General features: G+C 41.4%; 1 protein-coding gene across 2 annotated transcripts in view; it reads right to left on the bottom strand.

Moving 5' to 3' along the window:
* LOC139162717 (complement component C6-like) overlaps positions 1 to 20,109 on the bottom strand; it is a 69,475-nt gene that overhangs the window by 12,385 nt on the left and 36,981 nt on the right. For both annotated transcript variants that reach the window (XM_070743403.1, XM_070743404.1), the window contains exons 11-13: positions 15,994 to 16,219; positions 8,856 to 9,027; positions 1,891 to 2,002 (exon numbers count right to left, since the gene is read on the bottom strand). In XM_070743403.1, coding sequence (XP_070599504.1) covers positions 1,891 to 2,002; positions 8,856 to 9,027; positions 15,994 to 16,219 — 510 coding nt within the window. The remainder of the gene's footprint in view (positions 1 to 1,890; positions 2,003 to 8,855; positions 9,028 to 15,993; positions 16,220 to 20,109) is intronic.

Below are 20,109 nucleotides of genomic sequence, written 5' to 3'. Positions count from 1 at the left end.
ATTTGATTTGATAGCAGTGTTTTGAAATGGCATCTGTAAGTGATGCACGTTACAAGCAGCGTGTCGTCATTGAATTTCTCACTGCAGAGAAAGAAACTGTTGGGGACATTCACAAATGTTTGTGTACGGTTTATGGAGAATCTGCAGTCAACAGAAGTATGGTTAGTCGCTGGACACAGAGGGTGAGGCCATTAGAAGAACAGAACAGAAGAAGAGAGGGTGAGGCCAATAGAACAAGGAGTGGTACTGACAGGGCATACATGCCCTTGTGTCTCGCTGGAGAAAGGCCATAGAATGGGGCAGAAATTATGTGGAAAAATAGGGAGTACAATGAATCTTAATATTGTCTTGTACTTTTCCTTAAAACAGCAATAAATGGTTGTAAAGTAAACCCAATTATAGCATCATAGCTATCAAATCAAATGCCTGGCTCTGAAATATATATATCAGCTGAAACATGATGGTTCTCTTTAGTTTTCATTCATTTAAAAAATTTATATGCCAATGGAACTTTGGGCGGTAAAAACAATAAAATCAATGAAGAAAACTTGTGTCAAGGTCAATATAAAATATTTTGTAGCCAATAACAATAACAAAATGGAACACAACCGGGTTCCATTAATATACTGTATATCAGGGGTCCCCAAACTTGGCAACTTTAAGACTTGTGGACTCAACTTCCAGAATTCTCTAGCCAGCTATGATATATATTCAGGCAAATATATATCATAGCTGTGATGTTCCTTCAATACACCAGGGTGATTCGACACAAAAATATGTAACCCTTCCCTGGTGCAGAGCTGAATGGATTGGATACTGTAGCGTAGAGGATAATTCTCTGCCTTACAAGGCAAAGGTTGCAGGTTCAAGTCCCCGTGGGTATGGCTAGCTGATGAGGCCAAAACAAGGCCGAAATAGATCTATCCTAGTCTCCCTTAATTTTCAAATTCAGCAAAAAAACCATGTGACACATACAGATAGAATTGTCGGCTATCAATAAAATTAACTGCCTTGGAAATGGCCCTGGGTTGGGCCGAGAGGCAAATAAGGAGCTGTGATGTTCCTTCAATACACAAGGGTGATTTGACACAAAAATATGTAACCCTTCCCTGGTGCAAAGCTGAAGGGATTGGATACTGTAGCCTAGAGGATAATTCTCTGCCTTACAGGTTCAAGTCCCAGTGGGAATGGCTAGCTGATGAGGCCAAAATAAGGCCGAAATAGATCTATCCTAGTCTCCCTTAATTTTCAAATTCAGCAAAAAAACATGTGACATATATATATATATATATATATATATATATATATATATATATATATATATATATGTCAAATGTTTTTTTAGCTGGAATTTTAAAATTAAGGGAGACTAGGATGGTCCCATTTCGGCCTTGTTCTGGCCTCATCAGCTAGCCACACCCTTCCTTACTGGGATTTGATCCGGTGGACTCTATCTATCTATCTATCTATCTATCTATCTATCTATCTATCTATCTATCTATCCATCCATCCATCCAGATAGATAGATAGATAGATAGATATAGATAGAGAGAAAGAAAGAAAGGAAGAAAGGAAGGAAGGAAGGAAGGAAGAAAGAAAGAAAGAAAGAAAGAAAGAAAGAAAGAAAGAAAGAAAGAAAGTCCAATCTATGTCCAAGAAGCACAAGAAAACAAAAACTGAGAACAGGGATGTTCAGGAGGGGTTGGAAAGTGAATCAAAATCCGCAAGACAGAGAATCATTGTACACAATGTTCCCTTTCTGTATGTGTATTGATATTGCCTGAATGTTCAAAAAGGATGAGTTAGCATCACAATGCTCTATCTGCCATCTTGCTGATTTTAAAAGATTCACCATAGATGTTGCTGGCTGAGAAGGTCTAAAACACCTACCCTGATAAATCCATGTTCTGGTGGATCTGGTTTGAGGCATCCTGTTTCAGGTCTCTCAACTGCAATGTCCCCCTCCCTTGTCGCTTCGTCATCATTTACACATATAGCTCCCCTAAAAGGAAAAACAACATCAGCAATGGAATGAGAAATCACTAGACGGTCATGTTTTCCGATTCTGGAGGAGAGGGAGAAGCCATAGATTATGGTAGGAAAATGCAAAGACCCATGTTTGCTACTAGATTTCTGTAGCTATTAAATTTCTACTAAGGCAGTGATTCTCAACCTTTCTAATGCCGCAACCCCTTAATACAGTTCCTCATGTTGTGGTCACCCCCAACCATAAGTCTAGCGCCAATTCTCCCAACAGAGCTTTAAGCAGTAATGGGCTGCCAAATTTTTTACTAACACAATGTGGCTGTGGCTTATTGATGGTCATTTATTTATTTATTTATTTATTTATTTTATTTTATTACTTAGATTTGTATGCCGCCGCTCTCCGAAGACTCGGGGCGGCTCACAACATGAAAAACAAATCATAAGCAATCAGGCAAATTTAAAATATTTAAATATTTAAAAAACCCCATATGCTAACAGTCACACACACAGACATACCATGCATAAATTAAACGTGCCCAGGGGGAGATGTTTCAGTTCCCCCATGCCTGACGGCAAAGGTGGGTTTTAAGGAGTTTACGGAAGGCAGGAAGAGTAGGGGCAGTTCTAATCTCCGGGGGGAGTTGGTTCCAGAGGGCCGGGGCCGCCACAGAGAAGGCTCTTCCCCTGGGGCCCGCCAACCGACATTGTTTAGTTGACGGGACCCGGAGAAGGCCCACTCTGTGGGACCTAATCGGTCGCTGGGATTCGTGCGGCAGGAGGCGGTCTCGGAGATATTCTGGTCCGATGCCATGAAGGGCTTTAAAGGTCATAACCAACACTTTGAATTGTGACCGGAAATTGATCGGCAACCAATGCAGACTGCGGAGTGATGGTGAAACATGGGCATACCTAGGTAGGCCCATGACTGCTCTCGCAGCTGCATTTTGCACGATCTGAAGTTTCCGAACACTTTTCAAAGGTAGCCCCATGTAGAGAGCATTACAGTAGTCGAACCTCGAGGTGATGAGGGCATGAGTGACTGTGAGCAATGAGTCCCGGTCCAGATAGGGCCGCAACTGGTGCACCAGGCGAACCTGGGCAAACGCCCCCCTCGCCACAGCTGAAAGATGTTGTTCTAATGTGAGCTGTGGATCAAGGAGGACGCCCAAGTTGCGGACCCTCTCTGAGGGGGTCAATAATTCCCCCCCCAGGGTGATGGACGGACAGATGGGATTGTCCTTGGGAGGCAGAACCCACAGCCACTCCGTCTTATCCGGGTTGAGCTTGAGTCTGTTGACACCCATCCAGGCCCCAACAGCCTCCAGGCACCGGCACATCACTTCCACCGCTTCGTTGACTGGGCATGGGGTGGAGATGTAAAGCTGGGTATCATCCGCATATTGGTGATACCTCACCCCATGTCCTTGGATGATCTCGCCCAGCGGTTTCATGTAGATGTTGAATAGCAGGGGGGAGAGGACCGACCCCTGAGGCACCCCACAAGGGAGAAACCTAGGAGTCGACCTCTGGCCCCCCACTAACACCGACTGCGACCGGCCAGAGAGGTAGGAGGAGAACCACTGAAAGACAGTGCCTCCCACTCCCAACCCCTCCAGCCGGTGCAGAAGGATACCATGGTCGATGGTATCGAAAGCCGCTGAGAGGTCAAGGAGCACCAGGACAGAGGATAAACCCCTGTCCCGGGCCCGCCAGAGATCATCCATCAACGCGACCAAAGCGGTTTCCGTGCTGTAACCGGCCCTGAAACCCGACTGCTGGGGACCTAGATAATCGGCTTCTTCCAAGGACCGCTGGAGCTGGAGTGCCACCACCTTCTCGACAACCTTCCCCATAAAGGGAAGGTTGGAGACTGGACGATAGTTGTTAAGTACGGCTGGGTCCAGGGAGGGCTTCTTGAGGAGGGGGCGCACAAGCGCTTCTTTATAGAGTGATGGAAAAACTCCCCTCCCCAAGGAAGCGTTGGTAATCTCCTGGGCCCAGCTCCGTGTCACCTCCCTGCTGGCCGAAACCAACCAGGAGGGACACGGATCCAGTAAACAGGTGGCGGAACTCACAGCTCCAATGGCCTTGTCCACTTCATCAGGTGTCACCAGATCAAACTCTTCCCAGACAGGTGGACAAGTACGTGCCCCAGTCACCTCGACTGACTCGTTGTCAGTCGACTCTGTTTTACAATTGGAGTCGAGGTCGGCTCGGATCCGAGCGACTTTATCAGCGAAAAACGTGTTAAAGTCCTCGGCACTACTCTGTAAGGGCTCCCCAACTCCCCCCTGGTTAAGAAGGGAGCGGGTCACCCTAAACAGAGCGGCCGGGCGGGATTCCGCTGATGCAATCAAGGCGGCATGGTACGCACATCTTGCCGACTTGAGCGCCACTTTGTAAGTCTTAATAAAAGCTCTTACAAGTGTTCGGTCGGATTCAGACCTACTCTTCCTCCATCGCTTCTCTAGACGTCTCTTCTGGCGTTTCAACTCCTGGAGCTCCTCGTTGAACCATGGAGCTCTACGGGGTCTAGCACCTCGGAGAGGTCGCAAAGGCGCAATCCGGTCAAGAGCCTCCGCTGCGGCCTTGTTCCAGGCTTCCGCAAGAGACTCTGCCGAACTGTGGACAAGTGCCTCTGGTATAACCCCAAGCGCCGTCTGAAAGCCCTCAGGGTCCATCAGGCGTCTGGGGCGGAACATCTTAATTGGTTCCGCCTCCCTGCGGGGAAGGATTGGAGCCAGGAAGTCAAGCCGTAGTAGGAAATGGTCTGACCATGACAAAGGCAACGCATCTAAGCCCCTTAGTCTCAGACCATTACTCAGTTGATCAGAAAGGAATACCATGTCAGGTGCGTGCCCTCCCTCGTGAGTCGGACCCTGAACTACTTGAGTCAGGTCCATGGCTGTCATGGTGGCCATGAACTCCTGTGCCAACCCAGAGGTTTCGCCGAGTGACGGCAGATTGAAGTCCCCCAGGACAATAAGTCCGGGGAACTCCACCGCCAACCCGGCTACCTCCTCGAGTAGCACAGGCAGGGCTTTTGACACGCAGCTGGGAGGCAGGTACGTGAGAAATAAGCCCACCTGAACCCCTAAGTCCAACTTCATCAAGAGAGACTCGCAACCCGCAATTTCCGGAGCAATGAGTCCACGCAGGCAAAGGCTCTCCCTGGCAACAATAGCCACTCCTCCCCCCCTTCCCTGGGGTCGAGGTTGATGCCATATCTGAAACCCGGCTGGGCAAATTTCAGAGAGGGGAACACCTCCCTCCGGGCCCAGCCAGGTTTCAGTAATACAAGCCAGGTCGGCCTCCTCATCCAGGATCAGGTCCCGGATGAGGAGAGCTTTATTTACCACCGACCTGGCATTGAACAGCAGCAACCTGAGCCCAGGGCCAGAGTTACACTCATCACCAGTACCCAAGATTGGGTTCACAGAGCCGGAACAAGGGACCGTTATTAAGCAATGGTCCCTCGTTCCCCTGGAACGGCTAACTCTGTGACCCCCGCCGTATCTGCCTCTCCCCAGCAACACAGGAATATTCCGACCCTCTGCCACCCCAGAGATCGGTGCCCCCTCCTCTCCTGTCTCCCGGGCGTCAGGTGGGCCAAATCTATCATTCATACTACTATCAATCATCTCATCCCATCCATAACCCCACCCATCCCCGCCAACCCAATCATTATGCCAGTCATTCCACTGGTCATGTGACTGGGTAGGAGTGGCTTGCCAGCCATGTGACCAGGTAGAAGTGGCTTGACAATCATGGGACCAAGGGGTGGCTTAAAGGTCATGTGACTGGGTGGGAGTGGCTTACCAACCAAGATAAGTTTTCAAATAGATGCTTGGACTCTTTTTCAGTTGATTAAGTCACATTATTTGAATAGCCACAAAAACCCCAAAAACAAATGATAGACAGCATTATTTGTTGAGAAGTGCAGTAACATTTTAAGGTTTTGTACTGAACCCACAAGGTTCGGTATGATAACAGGCAAATAGCTCAATTTTCTTTAATTGGTATAAAAGTTCAGTTCTAGATAATGATTAAAATGATTAAAGCGTTTATCAGTAGAAACATACTATTTAATTATTTCCTGTTTTTAAAAGTAATTAAGGATCACACTAAGGTACTAGAGAAAGAAGGACAATACAAAAATTATTAAGTATTCCATAAATAGTGCATAAACATACTACCCCCACTGCGCCCCCAACCCTCCGTGGGGGCAGCAGCCCATTACTGGCTTTAAGCTGATTGGCAGGAAGGTCAGAGGGACAGCCCCACTGTAAACAGCTGATTGGTCAGATTGTAAAAATATGTTCCAAGGCACCAGAATAGAAGCTTTAGTTCCTAACACCATGGGAAATTTGTCTTTTCGCATGATCTTAGGCGATCCCTGTGAAGTTGACCTATCCAGATTCCTAAGAGGTCAGTAAGGGGCAAGTACAAGTGCACTAGAGTGCCTTCTGTCCCCTGTCCTATCACTCTCCTATATCTCCTATTCTATTCCTATATCTCTTCTTCTATTCTTTCATTAATATGTTCTATTACTATACCTTCTTTTCTATTATTTCTTAGATATATTTTACTATGAGTATCTCCTCTATAAGTCTGCGGAGAGGGGCGGCATACAAATCCAATAAATTATTATTATTATTATTATTATTATTATTATTTATTATCATCATCATGTATATATACCCACTAAAATCCTCATTGTGTATTGGACTAACTAACTAACTAACTAACTAACTAACTAACTAACTAACTAAATAAATAAATAAATAAATAAATAAATAAATAAAAAAAATAAAAAAAAGTGGTTGTTCGACCCCCGGGTTGAGAACTACTATACCAAGGTATTAAGTAACTGGTGATATTGAAACTCTTGAGACCACTACCATAAGTAACCATACCAGGCTTTGCCTGAAGCCTCTATTTTACACCTGGTTTGGCTTCAGCATTGTCTGTTGGACACAATACCTGTTCGGAGGGCAGAGCTAGCTGGAATGGATGATGGGTTATTTATGATTAAAGAAAACAATAATAATGAAATATGAGGGGATTTTATAAGAACAGTCTTGGGGGAAGGCGAAGAGAATAAACCTACTCAAGAATATATATATTGTTTTGGAGGGGATAAGGGCACAACTGGAATATATATTGACCCAGATTGGGGGAGCAATATGCTGGCTCTGTTAAAAAGTGCTATTGCTAACGTGTTGTAAACCACCCTGAGTCTAAGGAGAAGGGCCGCATTAAAAAAATTGAATAAATAAATCAATAAATAAACATTTTGCAAATGTGCTCTTTGGGCACTTGGCATCAAACAGGTTAGTCATCACTGCCCTAGAGCAGTGTTTCCCAACCTTGGCGATTTGAAGGTATCTGGACTTCAACTCCCAGAATTCCCCAGCCAGCATTCGCTGGCTGGGGAATTCTGGGAGTTGAAGTCCAAATGTCTTCAAGTTGTCAAGGTTGGGAAACACTGCCCTAGAGTAACAGTGCAGATGGTTTTCTGCAAAATGAGGTAGAGAAATAGAGGAAGAGACAGTGTGTTTTAGATGAAGCAATATATTTTATATCTTGTAATTGTTATAGAACAGTGATTATAGAACAGTGGTTCTCAATCTGGGGATCGGGACCCCTTTGGGAGTCAAACAACCATTTCACAGGGGTCGCCTATGACCATGGGAAAAGACAAATTTTCCATGGTGTTAGGAACTAAAACCTCTATTCTGGCACCTTGGAACATATTTTTACAATCTGACCAAGCAGGAGTTTACAGTGGGGGTGTTCCTCTGACCTTCCTGCCAATTAGCTTAAAGCTCTGTTGGGAGAATTGGTGCTAGACTTATGGTTGGGGGTCACCACAAGATGAGGAACTGTATTAAGGAGTTGCGGCATTGGAAAGGTTGAGAACCACTGTTATAGAAGAAGAAATATAAGGAGGGAAATAGTTTCCAGGGATGGGGGTCCACTGTAATATTTGTATTTTCCCCCTTTTTTATTTAGATGCATATGTACCATGTTTGTAATATTTGCATTTAAAATTAATTTTTTTTAATATTTTTAAATTTTTAAATATTTTAAATACAGTGGTCCCTCAATTTTCGTGGGTTCGAACTTCGCGAAACGGCTATATCACGGTTTTTCAAAAATATTAATTAAAAAATACTTTGCTGTTTTTTTCCCTATACCACGGTTTTTCCCGCCTGATGACGTCATACGTCATCGCCAAACTTTCATCCGCCTTTAATAAATATTTTTTTAATAAACTTTAATAAATAAACATGGTGAGTAATAATCTAAATGGTTGCTAAGGGAATGAGAAATTGCAGTTTAGGGGTTTAAAGTGTTAAGGGAAGGCTTGTGATACTGTTCATAGCCAAAAATAGTGTATTTACTTCCGCATCTCTACTTCGCGGAAATTCGACTTTCACGGGCAGTCTTGGAACGTATCCCCCATGAAAATTGAGGGAACACTGTACTTAAATATTTTAAATATTTTAAAATTTTAAAATATTTTAAATACTTAAATATTTAAAATGTTTTTTAAAAAGAAAGTAACAGCTTTGCTTGGAAGTTCATCAAAGATTTCTGCAGTTGCTAGACAGCTTTTTGCTTTAAGCTTGTAATGAGAATGGGAATTGTATTCATAGATAGCTTTTGATAGATTTTCTTTTTAGCTTCCTTTAATTGTTTTCTCCCTGTGAATCAAAATAACTGACTGTCAGTGACTAAGTACAGGTCTTTTCTCAGATTAATACAAAATTGCAAAGGATTGAATCCAAAACGTTGAATATGCAAAGAGCCGTTCTTCTGAGCTACAGTCTTTTTCTAAAACTCTGTGACTATTATAGTCTTACCTGTCAACAAATATGGAGAAATTGCACGTTTCCTCTTCCTCTTGTTGGCCTTCACATGGCTTCCCTCCATTTTGTGGGGAGGGATTGTTACAAGTCCGGCTCCTCCGCCTCTTATGGGAACCATCACAGGGACTCCACGAACCCCAGCAATTCCAATTACCATCAACCGCAACTGGAATACATGAAGAGGATTCACAAAACATCTGGATTAAGAGTCTTCTCTTTTCTTTTTAAATATCTTTATTAATTTTGCACTTTAAAAAAAAGAAAACACAAAAGTAAGTACAGAAGAAAATAAAATAAAATTAAATTAATAGTAGTATATACAGCTATTAGTGTTATATTAGCATTAAAGTCACTATGTTTATATTATATTAATTATACACCAGGCTATAATTTTTCTGAAGTATATAAATTCATACATGCTATTTTTCCATTAACAAATTAATTGTATATATACAGTAGTACCTCTATTTAAGAACGCCTCTACTTAAGAACTTTTCTAGATAAGAACCGGGTGCTCAAGATTTTTTTGCCTCTTCTTAAGAACCATTTTCTACTTAAGAACATGAGCCCAGAAAAATTTCCCAGGAAATTTGAGAGCGGCACGAAGGCCTGGCCAGTTTCCTGCCATTCCCCCTTTAATTCCGGCCATCTGGGCTGCCAGAGGAGCCTTTTGGTGGTGCTTAAGGAGGATTTGGAAATCCAGAGCGAACGAAGCAGTTTCCTTTCTCTGGGCGCTTGGACAGGGAATAAACCTCTGGCAGCGCCCAGAGTAAAGAAATGCTCCCTTCGCTCTGGGCAGCTGAGGAGTCACCACAGTGAAAGTAAGGTGCTGGCTACAAAGCAAGGAAGTGAGAGGAGAGGGAAGCCCTTCCGCATGGGAAGGAAGAGGCAGCAGGTAGCAGCAGTAGTAGCCAGTGTTTGGGAGGCAATGTATGGGAGGCACGTGCTCCTCCTCGCCACTTCAGAGTCCCTCTTTTTTTTTAAGCCTTATAGTTTTGGATTTTTTTGAATCCCCTCACCTCACCTTTATCCTTTGGCAGTGACTCTCATCCTCTTCTTCTTCGTCCTCCTCCCCCCACCCAAATTCCGAGCTTTTATTTCTTTCCTAATGGAGTTGCACACATTATTTGCTTTTACATTGATTCCTATGGGAAAAATTGCTTCTACTTACAAACTTTTCTACTTTAGAACCCGGTCACGGAACAAATCAAGTCCTTAAGTAGAGGTACCACTGTATTTCAATGATTTATTATGCAGGCTATATTGCCCCCCTCCCCCCAAAGTTGTAAAGTCTAGATTTTATTTTTTACATACTTCAAAATATTTAAAAAAGTAAAAATAATAAACAAAATAATATTATTAAAACAAAACTATACTGCCTATACCTTTCTTTATCTTAACACACATTTTATCATTGTATATATTTTCCCAAGTAATCCTTTATGATTATGCATGACTGCTTTTGCAATCTGTCATCTATCCATTGACTTTTGTTACTATGCGACTTAGTATTACTATACTGTAGTGGTTATGTTCTATCTACGTATCAGGAAAGACTTAATGAACTCAATATGTATAGTCTGGAGGACAGAAGGAAAAAGGGGGACATGATCGAAACATTTAAATATGTCAAAGGGTTAAATAAGGTCCAGGAGGGAAGTGTTTTTAATAGGAAAGTGAACACAAGAACAAGGGGACACAATCTGAAGTTAGTTGGGGGAAAGATCAAAAGCAACATGAGAAAATATTATTTTACTGAAAGAGTAGTAGATGCTTGGAGCAAACTTCCAGCAGACGTGGTTGATAAATCCACAGTAACTGAATTTAAACATGCCTGGGGTAAACATATATCCTTCCAAAGATAAAAATACAGGAAATAGTATAAGGGCAGACTAGATGGACCATGAGGTCTTTTTCTGCTGTCAGTCTTCTATGTTTCTATGTTTTTATATCTCTAAATCAGGTTTGTCATTTTAGTAATGTGTACAAGGGCAGACTAGAGGGACCATGAGATCTTTTTCTGCCATCAATCTTCTATGTTTCTATATAACACCATCACTCCGTGAGCTGCACTTACTTCCGTTTGGTCTCCAAATGCAATTTATGATGTTACCTATAAAGCCCTACATGGCTTAGGAACAGATTACCTACAGGACCATCTTCTGCCTCATACATCCCAGTGGCTGATAAGAGCCCACAGAGTTGACCTTCTCCAGGTCCCATCAGCCAAGCAATATCACCTGGCGAGGCAGTGGGGAAGGGTCTTCTCTGTGGTGGCTCCAGTCCTATGGAACCAACTTTCCCCAGATGAAATATGAACCCCACCCCACCCTCATGGCCTTTCAAAAGGTCTTAAAAACATGACTCTGCCGGCAGGCTTGGGGCCATTGAGTGTCACACTCTGCTCTAGCCAGTAGCTATGAATGCATGAAGTATGAATGTTTATTATTGGGGGGTTTATATTGTATTTTTATAATTGTATTTATTTGTGTCTTTTATTCCTGTAAGCCACCCCAAGTCTACTTGGAGAAGGGAGGCCTACATATTTAATTAAATAATAAAATAAATACTAAAAATACATTCTTGCCATCACCTTCCACATACCTCCCAGAGAGTATTAGAGCACATAGAGTTGGCCTCTTCCAGGTCCCGTCAGCTAAACAATGCAGGTTGGTGGGACCGCGGGGGAGGGCCTTCTCTGTTGCTGCCCCGATTCTATGGAATTAACTCCCCCCCAAGGTACTTATGGCCCCCACCCTGCTGGCTTTCCGTAAGGCCAGGAAAACCTGGCTATGCCGGCAGGCCTGGGGTCCCTAATCAACCACTAGCTTGTCCATGTGTCTGAATGGGTATGAATGACTAGTATGTATGCTGTTGAACTGTCTTAAGTTTTAATTAGGATTTTAGAAATTAGTTCATTTTTTTCTTGACTTCTTTTTATTGTTGCTGTTGCTTGTAATTTTATACTGGTGTAAGCAGCCCTGAATCCTTTGGGATTGGGTGGCATAGAAGTCAAATTAGATAGATAGATAGATAGATAGATAGATAGATAGATAGATAGATAGACAGACAGACAGACAGACAGACAGACAGACAGACAGACAGACAGACAGACAGACAGACAGTATTGTGGTTAGCTCTGGCCCAGCTCCTGCCCCAAGGACTGCGGATGTAGGGGAGACATCCACATGCTGCAGGCCTGTTTTGCCCCCGGTGGAATCTGATGATGAAGGCTCCTCTGACCAAGAAGACATGAGTGACAGGGAGGAGGAGAGTGTGGCAGACAGCTCAGAAGAGATCAATTATCTAGCTCTTGGATTCAGAACAAGAGTTAATGATACAGCCACGCATGCGGAGAGTGATGCATAGGCAACAACTGAGAGATTATTATCAAAGAAAATGAGGCCGCCTGTGGTTGGGTGGGGCTATGGTAATTAGTGAGGCTGCTATAAATAGCAGCCTGTGGGTTTGGCCATTGTGGAGGATTATCTGATTGTTGTGTTTCGGGACTGCTTTACTGACTTTGACCTTTTGTGTGCTGATTTCCCCCCGCTTTGAAACTAAACCAGAGCAAAGTGTGTTTCACTTTGTGAAAGAGGAAGGACTGTGAATTGCCTCACAGCTGCAATCTAAGTATCACAGAACTGATAAGAGACTTGTACAAATTACCAGTTTGTTTGGAGACAAGTGCTCTTTGCTATCCCAAAAGAGGGCTTGGTTTATGTGACTTTTCATTATAAAGAACATTGTTTTGAATTTTCAAACGTGTGTGTGTCTGAAATTTGTACCTGTGAATTTTTGGGAGAAGTTTACCAGAGAGCCCGACAGAACAGATAGATAGATAGGTAGGTAGGTAGGTAGGTAGGTAGATAGGTAGATAGGTAGATAGATAGATAGATAGATAGATAGATAGATAGATAGATGATAGATAGATAGATAGATAGATAGATAGATAGATAGATAGATAGATAGATAGATAGATAGATAGATAGATAGATAGATCCAAAGTCACCCAGGCAGGCAGGCAGGCAGACAAAATAAAAATACATTGGGCTTAACTTCCCTTGCATTTCCCCAGCACGTTGAATGTCTTGTTATCTGTGCTCTGTTTTCCAGGACTCTTGCTTGTCTCAGTGTTAGCCCACAACCCTTATCTTGCATTTGCCCGGGAGCTAAAATGAGCAAGTTGTGATGTTTCAAGCAAAGCGCTTTGAAGGGGCTTCAAGAGCAATGTTGCTCCCAGCTTCATAAGGAACAAAGTAAAGCATCTCCTTCCCTACACGGAGCAGGAGACACCACTGAGAGAGACGCAAAGCACTTTGATAAAGCGAATCATATCATCGGTGCACTGAAGCCACCAACTGGGCTACCTCAGGTAAGGCAAAATATTAAAAAATGCTGCTAAAATCTGCTCTCTGGATTCATGAAAGTTTTCTTCCCTGCAAAAGAGGTTTCTCTTTTTCTACCTCATTTTTTACACAGGCTTAGAATTCTTCTCCATGTCGTGTTTTTTGTGCCTTTTCTGAGAGATAAAGGAGGAGGCCGTCATTCCTATCATGTTTTCCCGAAAATAAGACTAGGCCTTATTTTGGGCCCAAAGGAAAATAAGTCTAGGCCTTATTTTGGGCCCAAAGGAAAATAAGTCTAGGCCTTATTTTGGGCCCAAAGGAAAATAAGACTAGGCCTTATTTTGGGCCCAAAGGAAAATAAGACTAGGCCTTATTTTGGGCCCAAAGGAAAATAAGACTAGGCCTTATTTTGGGCCCAAAGGAAAATAAGACTAGGCCTTATTTTGGGCCCAAAGGAAAATAAGACTAGGCCTTATTTTGGGCCCAAAGGAAAATAAGACTAGGCCTTATTTTGGGCCCAAAGGAAAATATGACTAGGCCTTATTTTGGGCCCAAAGGAAAATAAGACTAGGCCTTATTTTGGGCCCAAAGGAAAATAAGACTAGGCCTTATTTTGGGCCCAAAGGAAAATAAGACTAGGCCTTATTTTCCTTTGGGCCCAAAATAAGCACTAGGGCTTATTTTTGGTGGGATCTCCCCCCCCCTCCCCCCCAATATACGGGAGGCCCACTTTTTCTGTTTGCTCATGGACGGAATGAAGTAGGAGGTTGAAAGGTTAAAAGGTTTTCTCGGGAGATCTTTCTTGGAGTTTTGGTTGATGGGGAAAACCTGAGAGATAGCAGACTATGAAAGGAAGATTATACAGTGAAAGTGGAGCATGTTTACTATAGGCTTTTCCAATCCTCCTTGTTAATTTATTTAACAAATAAATGCAGAATGCAGCTGCGAGAGCAATCATGGGCTTCCCTAGGTATGCCCATGTTACACCAACACTCCGCAGTCTGCATTGGTTGCCGATCAGTTTCCGGTCACAATTCAAGGTGTTGGTTATGACCTATAAAGCCCTTTGTGGCATCGGACCAGAATATCTACGGGACCGCCTTCGGCCGCACGAATCCCAGCGGCCGGTTAGGTCCCACAGAGTTGGCCTTCTCCGAGTCCCGTCAACCAAACAATGTCGGTTGGTGGGACCCAGGGGAAGAGCCTTCAGTGTGGCGACCCTGACCCTCTGGAACCAGCTCCCCCCATAGATTAGAATTTCCCCCACCCTCTTTGCCTTTCGTAAACTCCTTAAAACCCACCTTTGTCGTCAGGCATGGGGGAACTGAGATATTCCTTTCCCCTCTCAGGCCTATACAATTTATGCATGGTATGTTTGTATGTATGTTTGGTTTTAATAAGGGTTTTTAGTCATTTTTAATATTAGATTTGTTTCATGTTGTTTTATTGTTGTTGTTAGCCGCCCCGAGTCTGCGGAGAGGGGCGCCATACAAATCTAATAAATAAATAGATAGATAGATAGATAGATAGATAGATAGATAGATAGATAGATAGATAGATAGATAGATAGATAAACAGACAGACAAACAAACAAACAAACAAACAAAGTACAGTCCTGGTTTTGATGTGAGAGGAACCTCAAATGAAATCATGGTCAAGGGATTGTATTTACCCATCTTTTGCTATTACTATAGTTTCTGTGGATGGGGAGATTCCATTTTAAGGCAGTTCTCCTTCCTCTTAAAAGAGGAAAGAGGGAGAGAAGGAAGGGAGGGAGGGAGGGAGGGAGGAAGATAAATAGTTGAATAAAGGCAGAATTAGCTACTTAATGCAAGGGAGGAAAAGGCATATTCTGAAGTACTGTAGCTTAATGCTTTGCCAAAAAGCTCATTCCTTATTGAAGAATAGGAAGGCTTGTTTTCTTTAGTTCAGTTGAAAGAAAATAGTTCCAGTCTATTTATTCCTAATTATCTCCACTTGGTTTCATCCTTGCTAATTTTACCTGGGGCTTTTATATGAGCAGGAAAAATTATAAGAAAGGAGAGGGGGGATGACTGATTTGTAAAAAGTTTAAACAGCCTGGGGCCACATTTCATACCCAAATCTTGAAGATTAGAAAAGCTCTATTCTGGATGAAAATCCACAAATGGTTACAAGAGATAATAGAAACAAAGATAGAATTCTTACCAGAATTGTTCTTATTGGGAATAATAAAAAAGCAATATAGTAAAGCTGAAAAATATATAATATTACATATTACAACTGCAGCCAGAATGATCTTCGCCCAATTATTGGAAAAATAGAGAAACCCCCTCAGAAAAAACAGTAATTAATAAAACATATAATTGTTCTGAAATGGAAAAATTGATGATGGAATTAAGGGCCCCAAAAGATTCTGAGTATCATGAAATATGGGCAAAATGGCACAGATGGAAATAAAAAGATCACAAAAGATATATAAAATTAGTAAAATAAAGAATATAAATATGTAAATATGAATGATTTGAATAGGGATTTTGTGATTGTATGAAGTAATACAAATATTATTGTAATTAATTAATATGCATATTGTAGGATTTAACGATATATTTGAAATACTGCAGAAATGCTGAATGTTTGCTGATATCACAATTTTTGTTGCTTTTGTTGTTTTTTGTCTGTCTTTTGTTGGTATCTATTTGTCTGTTTTAAAATATATTTGAAAACCAATAAAAAAAAATTCAAAAATAAAAGGCTCTATGTAATGAAAATAACTTGCATTCTTACTTTATTAACTCACATACCTGAATGATGATCTGGTGTCCGTATTTCACAGTTATCTCCATAAGTCCCAGCCTGGCACACACACAAGCACTCTGTTCCAGACAACACTGCTTTGGCATTGTTGGGGCACGGAGCACATTGGCATGGGTCAAACTGTGCTGCATACTCTGCAAGAGCTCTTCTGAGATTGCTACGCTTAGTTGCTGCACAGGGGATGTTCTTCACCAGCTCCAGAATGGAAGTCAGCTAATAAACAGAAAAGAATTCGTTTGTGTGGGGACTACAAATGTTCAATTAATAAGGCTCACCACTCCTATCCTCTTCATGTGGTGCAGCACTTGCTCCACTCACTAGGTGATGGTTGTGTTTTCGCTAAACTGGACCTCTCACAAGCTTACCAGCAGCTCCCGGTGGACCCTCAAACAGCGGACGCCCAGGCAATTATCCCACCTTTGTCGCCAGTGAAAAGTCGGAGGACCCCCATACAGTGTTCCCTCTAATTTTTTTGGGGGGTGGGCGGAAAAGTATAGTGTCTGAGCGGCAGTCCCTTCAGGACTGGGCGGCACAGATATAATAAATAAATAAATAAATAAATAAATAAATAAATAAATAAATAAATAAATAAATAAATAAATAAATAAATAAATAAATAAATAAATAAATAAATAAATAAATAAATAAATAAATAAATAAATAAATAAACAAACAAACAAACAAACAAACAAACAAACAAACAAACAAACAAACAAAAAACCCACCCTGTTTTGCCTCAGAGAATTTCAAAATAAAATACTGTACTGTGTGTCTATAACAGTGAGCTCATAATAGGGCAACTCTATCAATACCAAAATGCCACTTAAATAGTTGAGCTAGTTTCAAACTAGATTTTGATTTTCTTTCTCTCTTCCTTACTCCCATTCTTTTTCTTTCTCTTTTCCTTCCTCTCTTTTTTCTATCTGTTTCTCTTCCTCTCTTCCTCTCTCTCTCCTTCCCTCTCACTCTTTCCCTCTCGGCTTCTGGGCAGGTTTGGAAAACTCTGAGTTGATGATGATTTTTAAGTGAGCGATTGCTCACTGCTCAGCTTAGAGGGAACTATGCCCCCATGTTCAGAAGGAAACTTTATTGAGGAACAGCAAGGAGGAAGACAGCTTCAGAACAGCACAGGTTACAGTTATTGACATAGGATCTTAAATAGGCCCAGCTGGCTGAGGGAACAACCAATCAAATGTATTAACTTTTCCCGCCGAAACTGTAACTTAACCGGGTGGCAACAACCAATAGGGGCTTCTAATTAAACTCACCAATACAAACTATCTCTAGGCAAAACCCTACAGGGTGAGTTGCTGTGCAAGAACATAACAGTGGACATCAACAGAGCCATGAATCTTCCACTCTACCCCAGTTTTACTCTGCAGGCATCTGTTAACAGGCAAAGTCTGAACAATTCAAGGAGATTTGCCGGAAGGGAAGAGACTCTTGCATGATGACATCATACGAGGATCGCCCAGAAAGTAATGCACCACATTATTTTTCCTCAGCCTACAGTAAGGGTACGAGTGCAAAACTTTAGATATACATTATTTGAATTGTCAGGAGTGTGTGTGTGTAAATTTTGTGTTCCTTCAGACAGATAGCATAGCTCAGTGAACAGCTACCAAAATTTTTACTACCACACTGTGGGTGTAGCTTATGCGGGACGCCCTGCATTTTCTTTCAACATCTTGCAGTGCAAATTGGGTGCTCTGGGGTGGAGCTTTATTTTCGCCACGCCTCTGTGTGTCCCCCCATCTGGGCAGTAGCCCACCCCTGGTGTAGCTGCAGCAGTGTTTCAAAATGGCGTCTGTAAATGATGTACGTTACAAGCAGCGTGTCGTGATTGAATTTCTCACTGCGGAGAAAGAAACTGTTGGGAACATTCACAAATGTCTGTGTACAGTTTATGGAGAATCTGAAGTTTTATTTATTTATTTAGTCCAATACATAATACACATTGAAGAAAAGATATAAAAGTATAGGTGAACAAATTTGAAAGGAAGAAAAGATAAATGAGATAAGGGGGAGAAAATTGGACAGGGGACGAAAGGCACACTGGTGCACTTATGCACGCCCCTTACTGACCTCTAAGGAACCTGGAGAGGTCAATCATGGATAGTCTAAGGGAAAAATGTTGGGGGTTAGGGGTTGACACTACTGAGTCAGGTAATGAGTTCCATGCTTCGACAACTCGGTTGCTGAAGTCTTATTTTTTACAGTCAAGTTTGGAGCGGTTAATATTAAGTTTGAATCTGTTGCGTGCTCTTGTGTTGTTGCGGTTGAAGCTGAAGTAGTCATTGACAGGTAGAACGTATGATCTTAGATCGTGTTTTAGGCGTCGTAGTTCTAAGCTTTCAAGACCAAGGATAAATAGTCTGCTTTCGTAGGCTATTGACAGAAGTACAGTTAGTCGCTGGGCACAGAGGGTGAGTCCATTAGAAGAACAGAACAGAAGAAGAGAGAGTGAGGCCATTAGAACAAGGAGTGGTACCGACAGGGCATACACATCCTTTTGTCTCGCTGGCGGAAGGCCATAGAATGGGACAGAGATTACGTGGAAAAATAGAGAGTGTAGAAGAAACTTCATTCTTTCGTGTGTAAGTTTTATTGTGTTCAATAAATAATTGTTGGAGAAAAAAATGTGCTGCATTACTTTCTGGGCAACCCTCATACTTCAGTGACATATACTTGGGTCAGACCTCATCACACTAATAACTATATAAGGTTATAACATCATTACACAAAAGTCATTTTGTCATCATTTGCTGCAGAAATCATTACTGTTCTTTCTTATTTTTACAAGAACTTAGTTCTAATGATTGTGAAAAGTCAGTGCTGTTGCATTCCCTTATGGGACCATTGTTTTTTCTCACCAATGATTTTTTTGAAGCTGGTGCCCTCCAGATTTTTTTATTGATTGCTTTAGCAATCATTCAACATTACAAAAGATTTCTCAGAAGGAACTTATGACCTGGTTTCAAAGTTCCATTTAGTAAATATTCAAATTTTTATAAATGTCAGAAATAATTTCTTATTTCAATATCAAATGCTAATATTTCCTATCCATATATTGAATATCCATCTTTCAGTTTCATTGAGATTATATCGTATCATAGAAGTTTAGCAAGCTTTTTAAGTTCTGGGCATTCTTCACCTTGGAATTATCTGACTTTAAAGGACTCTTCGAAATGGACCTGGTTTTGAAGTTCTGATATCAACCCCACCAACAGTCATGTGACTGCATTTTGGCCCTAAATTCAGCAACTAGCATGAATTTACAACCATTTGCAGTGCCCCGTGGTCACATAACCACAATTTACAAGTTTTGTCAGAAATCAGTATTTCGAGTCTTCGGAGAGGGGCGGCATACAAATCTAATAAATTATTTATTGTTATTGTTGTTATTGTTGTTATTGTTGTTATTGTTGTTATTGTTGTTATTGTTGTTATTGTTGTTATTGTTGTTATTGTTATTGTTGTTGTTATTGTTGTTGTTATTGTTGTTATTGTTATTATTATTGTTGTTGTTGTTGTTATTATTATTATTATTATTATTATTTTTTTTTTGGATTGCTAGCAAAAAACAACCCATAGAAAACAATGACTTTGCTTAATAATCACAATATTCACTTAATGACTATGACAAAAAAGGTCATAACATCGGGAGGATCACGTGGTTATTAACTTTAAAACCATCACAACTTACAACCATAAATGCCAAGCTCAGTTATAGTTGTAACTCAACAACTACCTGTACAACTCTACCTGCATAGCAGGACAAATAATTATTAATAATAGAAACCATATTCCAAAACTTTTAGAAAGCATGAGATTGAAAAACACTCCCCAATGGACTTGAATGTTTCATTCATACTGCCAGTGAATATTGCTTAATATTTGGTCAGGGAGCCTTAACAAAATAAAACTGTATTTTCTATGTGCTTTATTACAAAGTTCAATGTTAACAAATCTCAGGGTTCTTTAATCTCATTTCTACATTTCTTCCCTTTCACTTTAAGTAATCCTATGCAGTTGATGCCCTTTCCTTACTCTGGATTTGCAATTCCAGCCATAAGAGATTGTGTTACTTCCATTATACTTAA

Source organism: Erythrolamprus reginae, chromosome 2, assembly GCF_031021105.1.
Source record: "Erythrolamprus reginae isolate rEryReg1 chromosome 2, rEryReg1.hap1, whole genome shotgun sequence".
NCBI lineage: Eukaryota > Metazoa > Chordata > Lepidosauria > Squamata > Dipsadidae > Erythrolamprus > Erythrolamprus reginae.
Note: the sequence above shows the minus strand (reverse complement) of the source record. Positions and strands in the feature narration are given on the sequence as shown.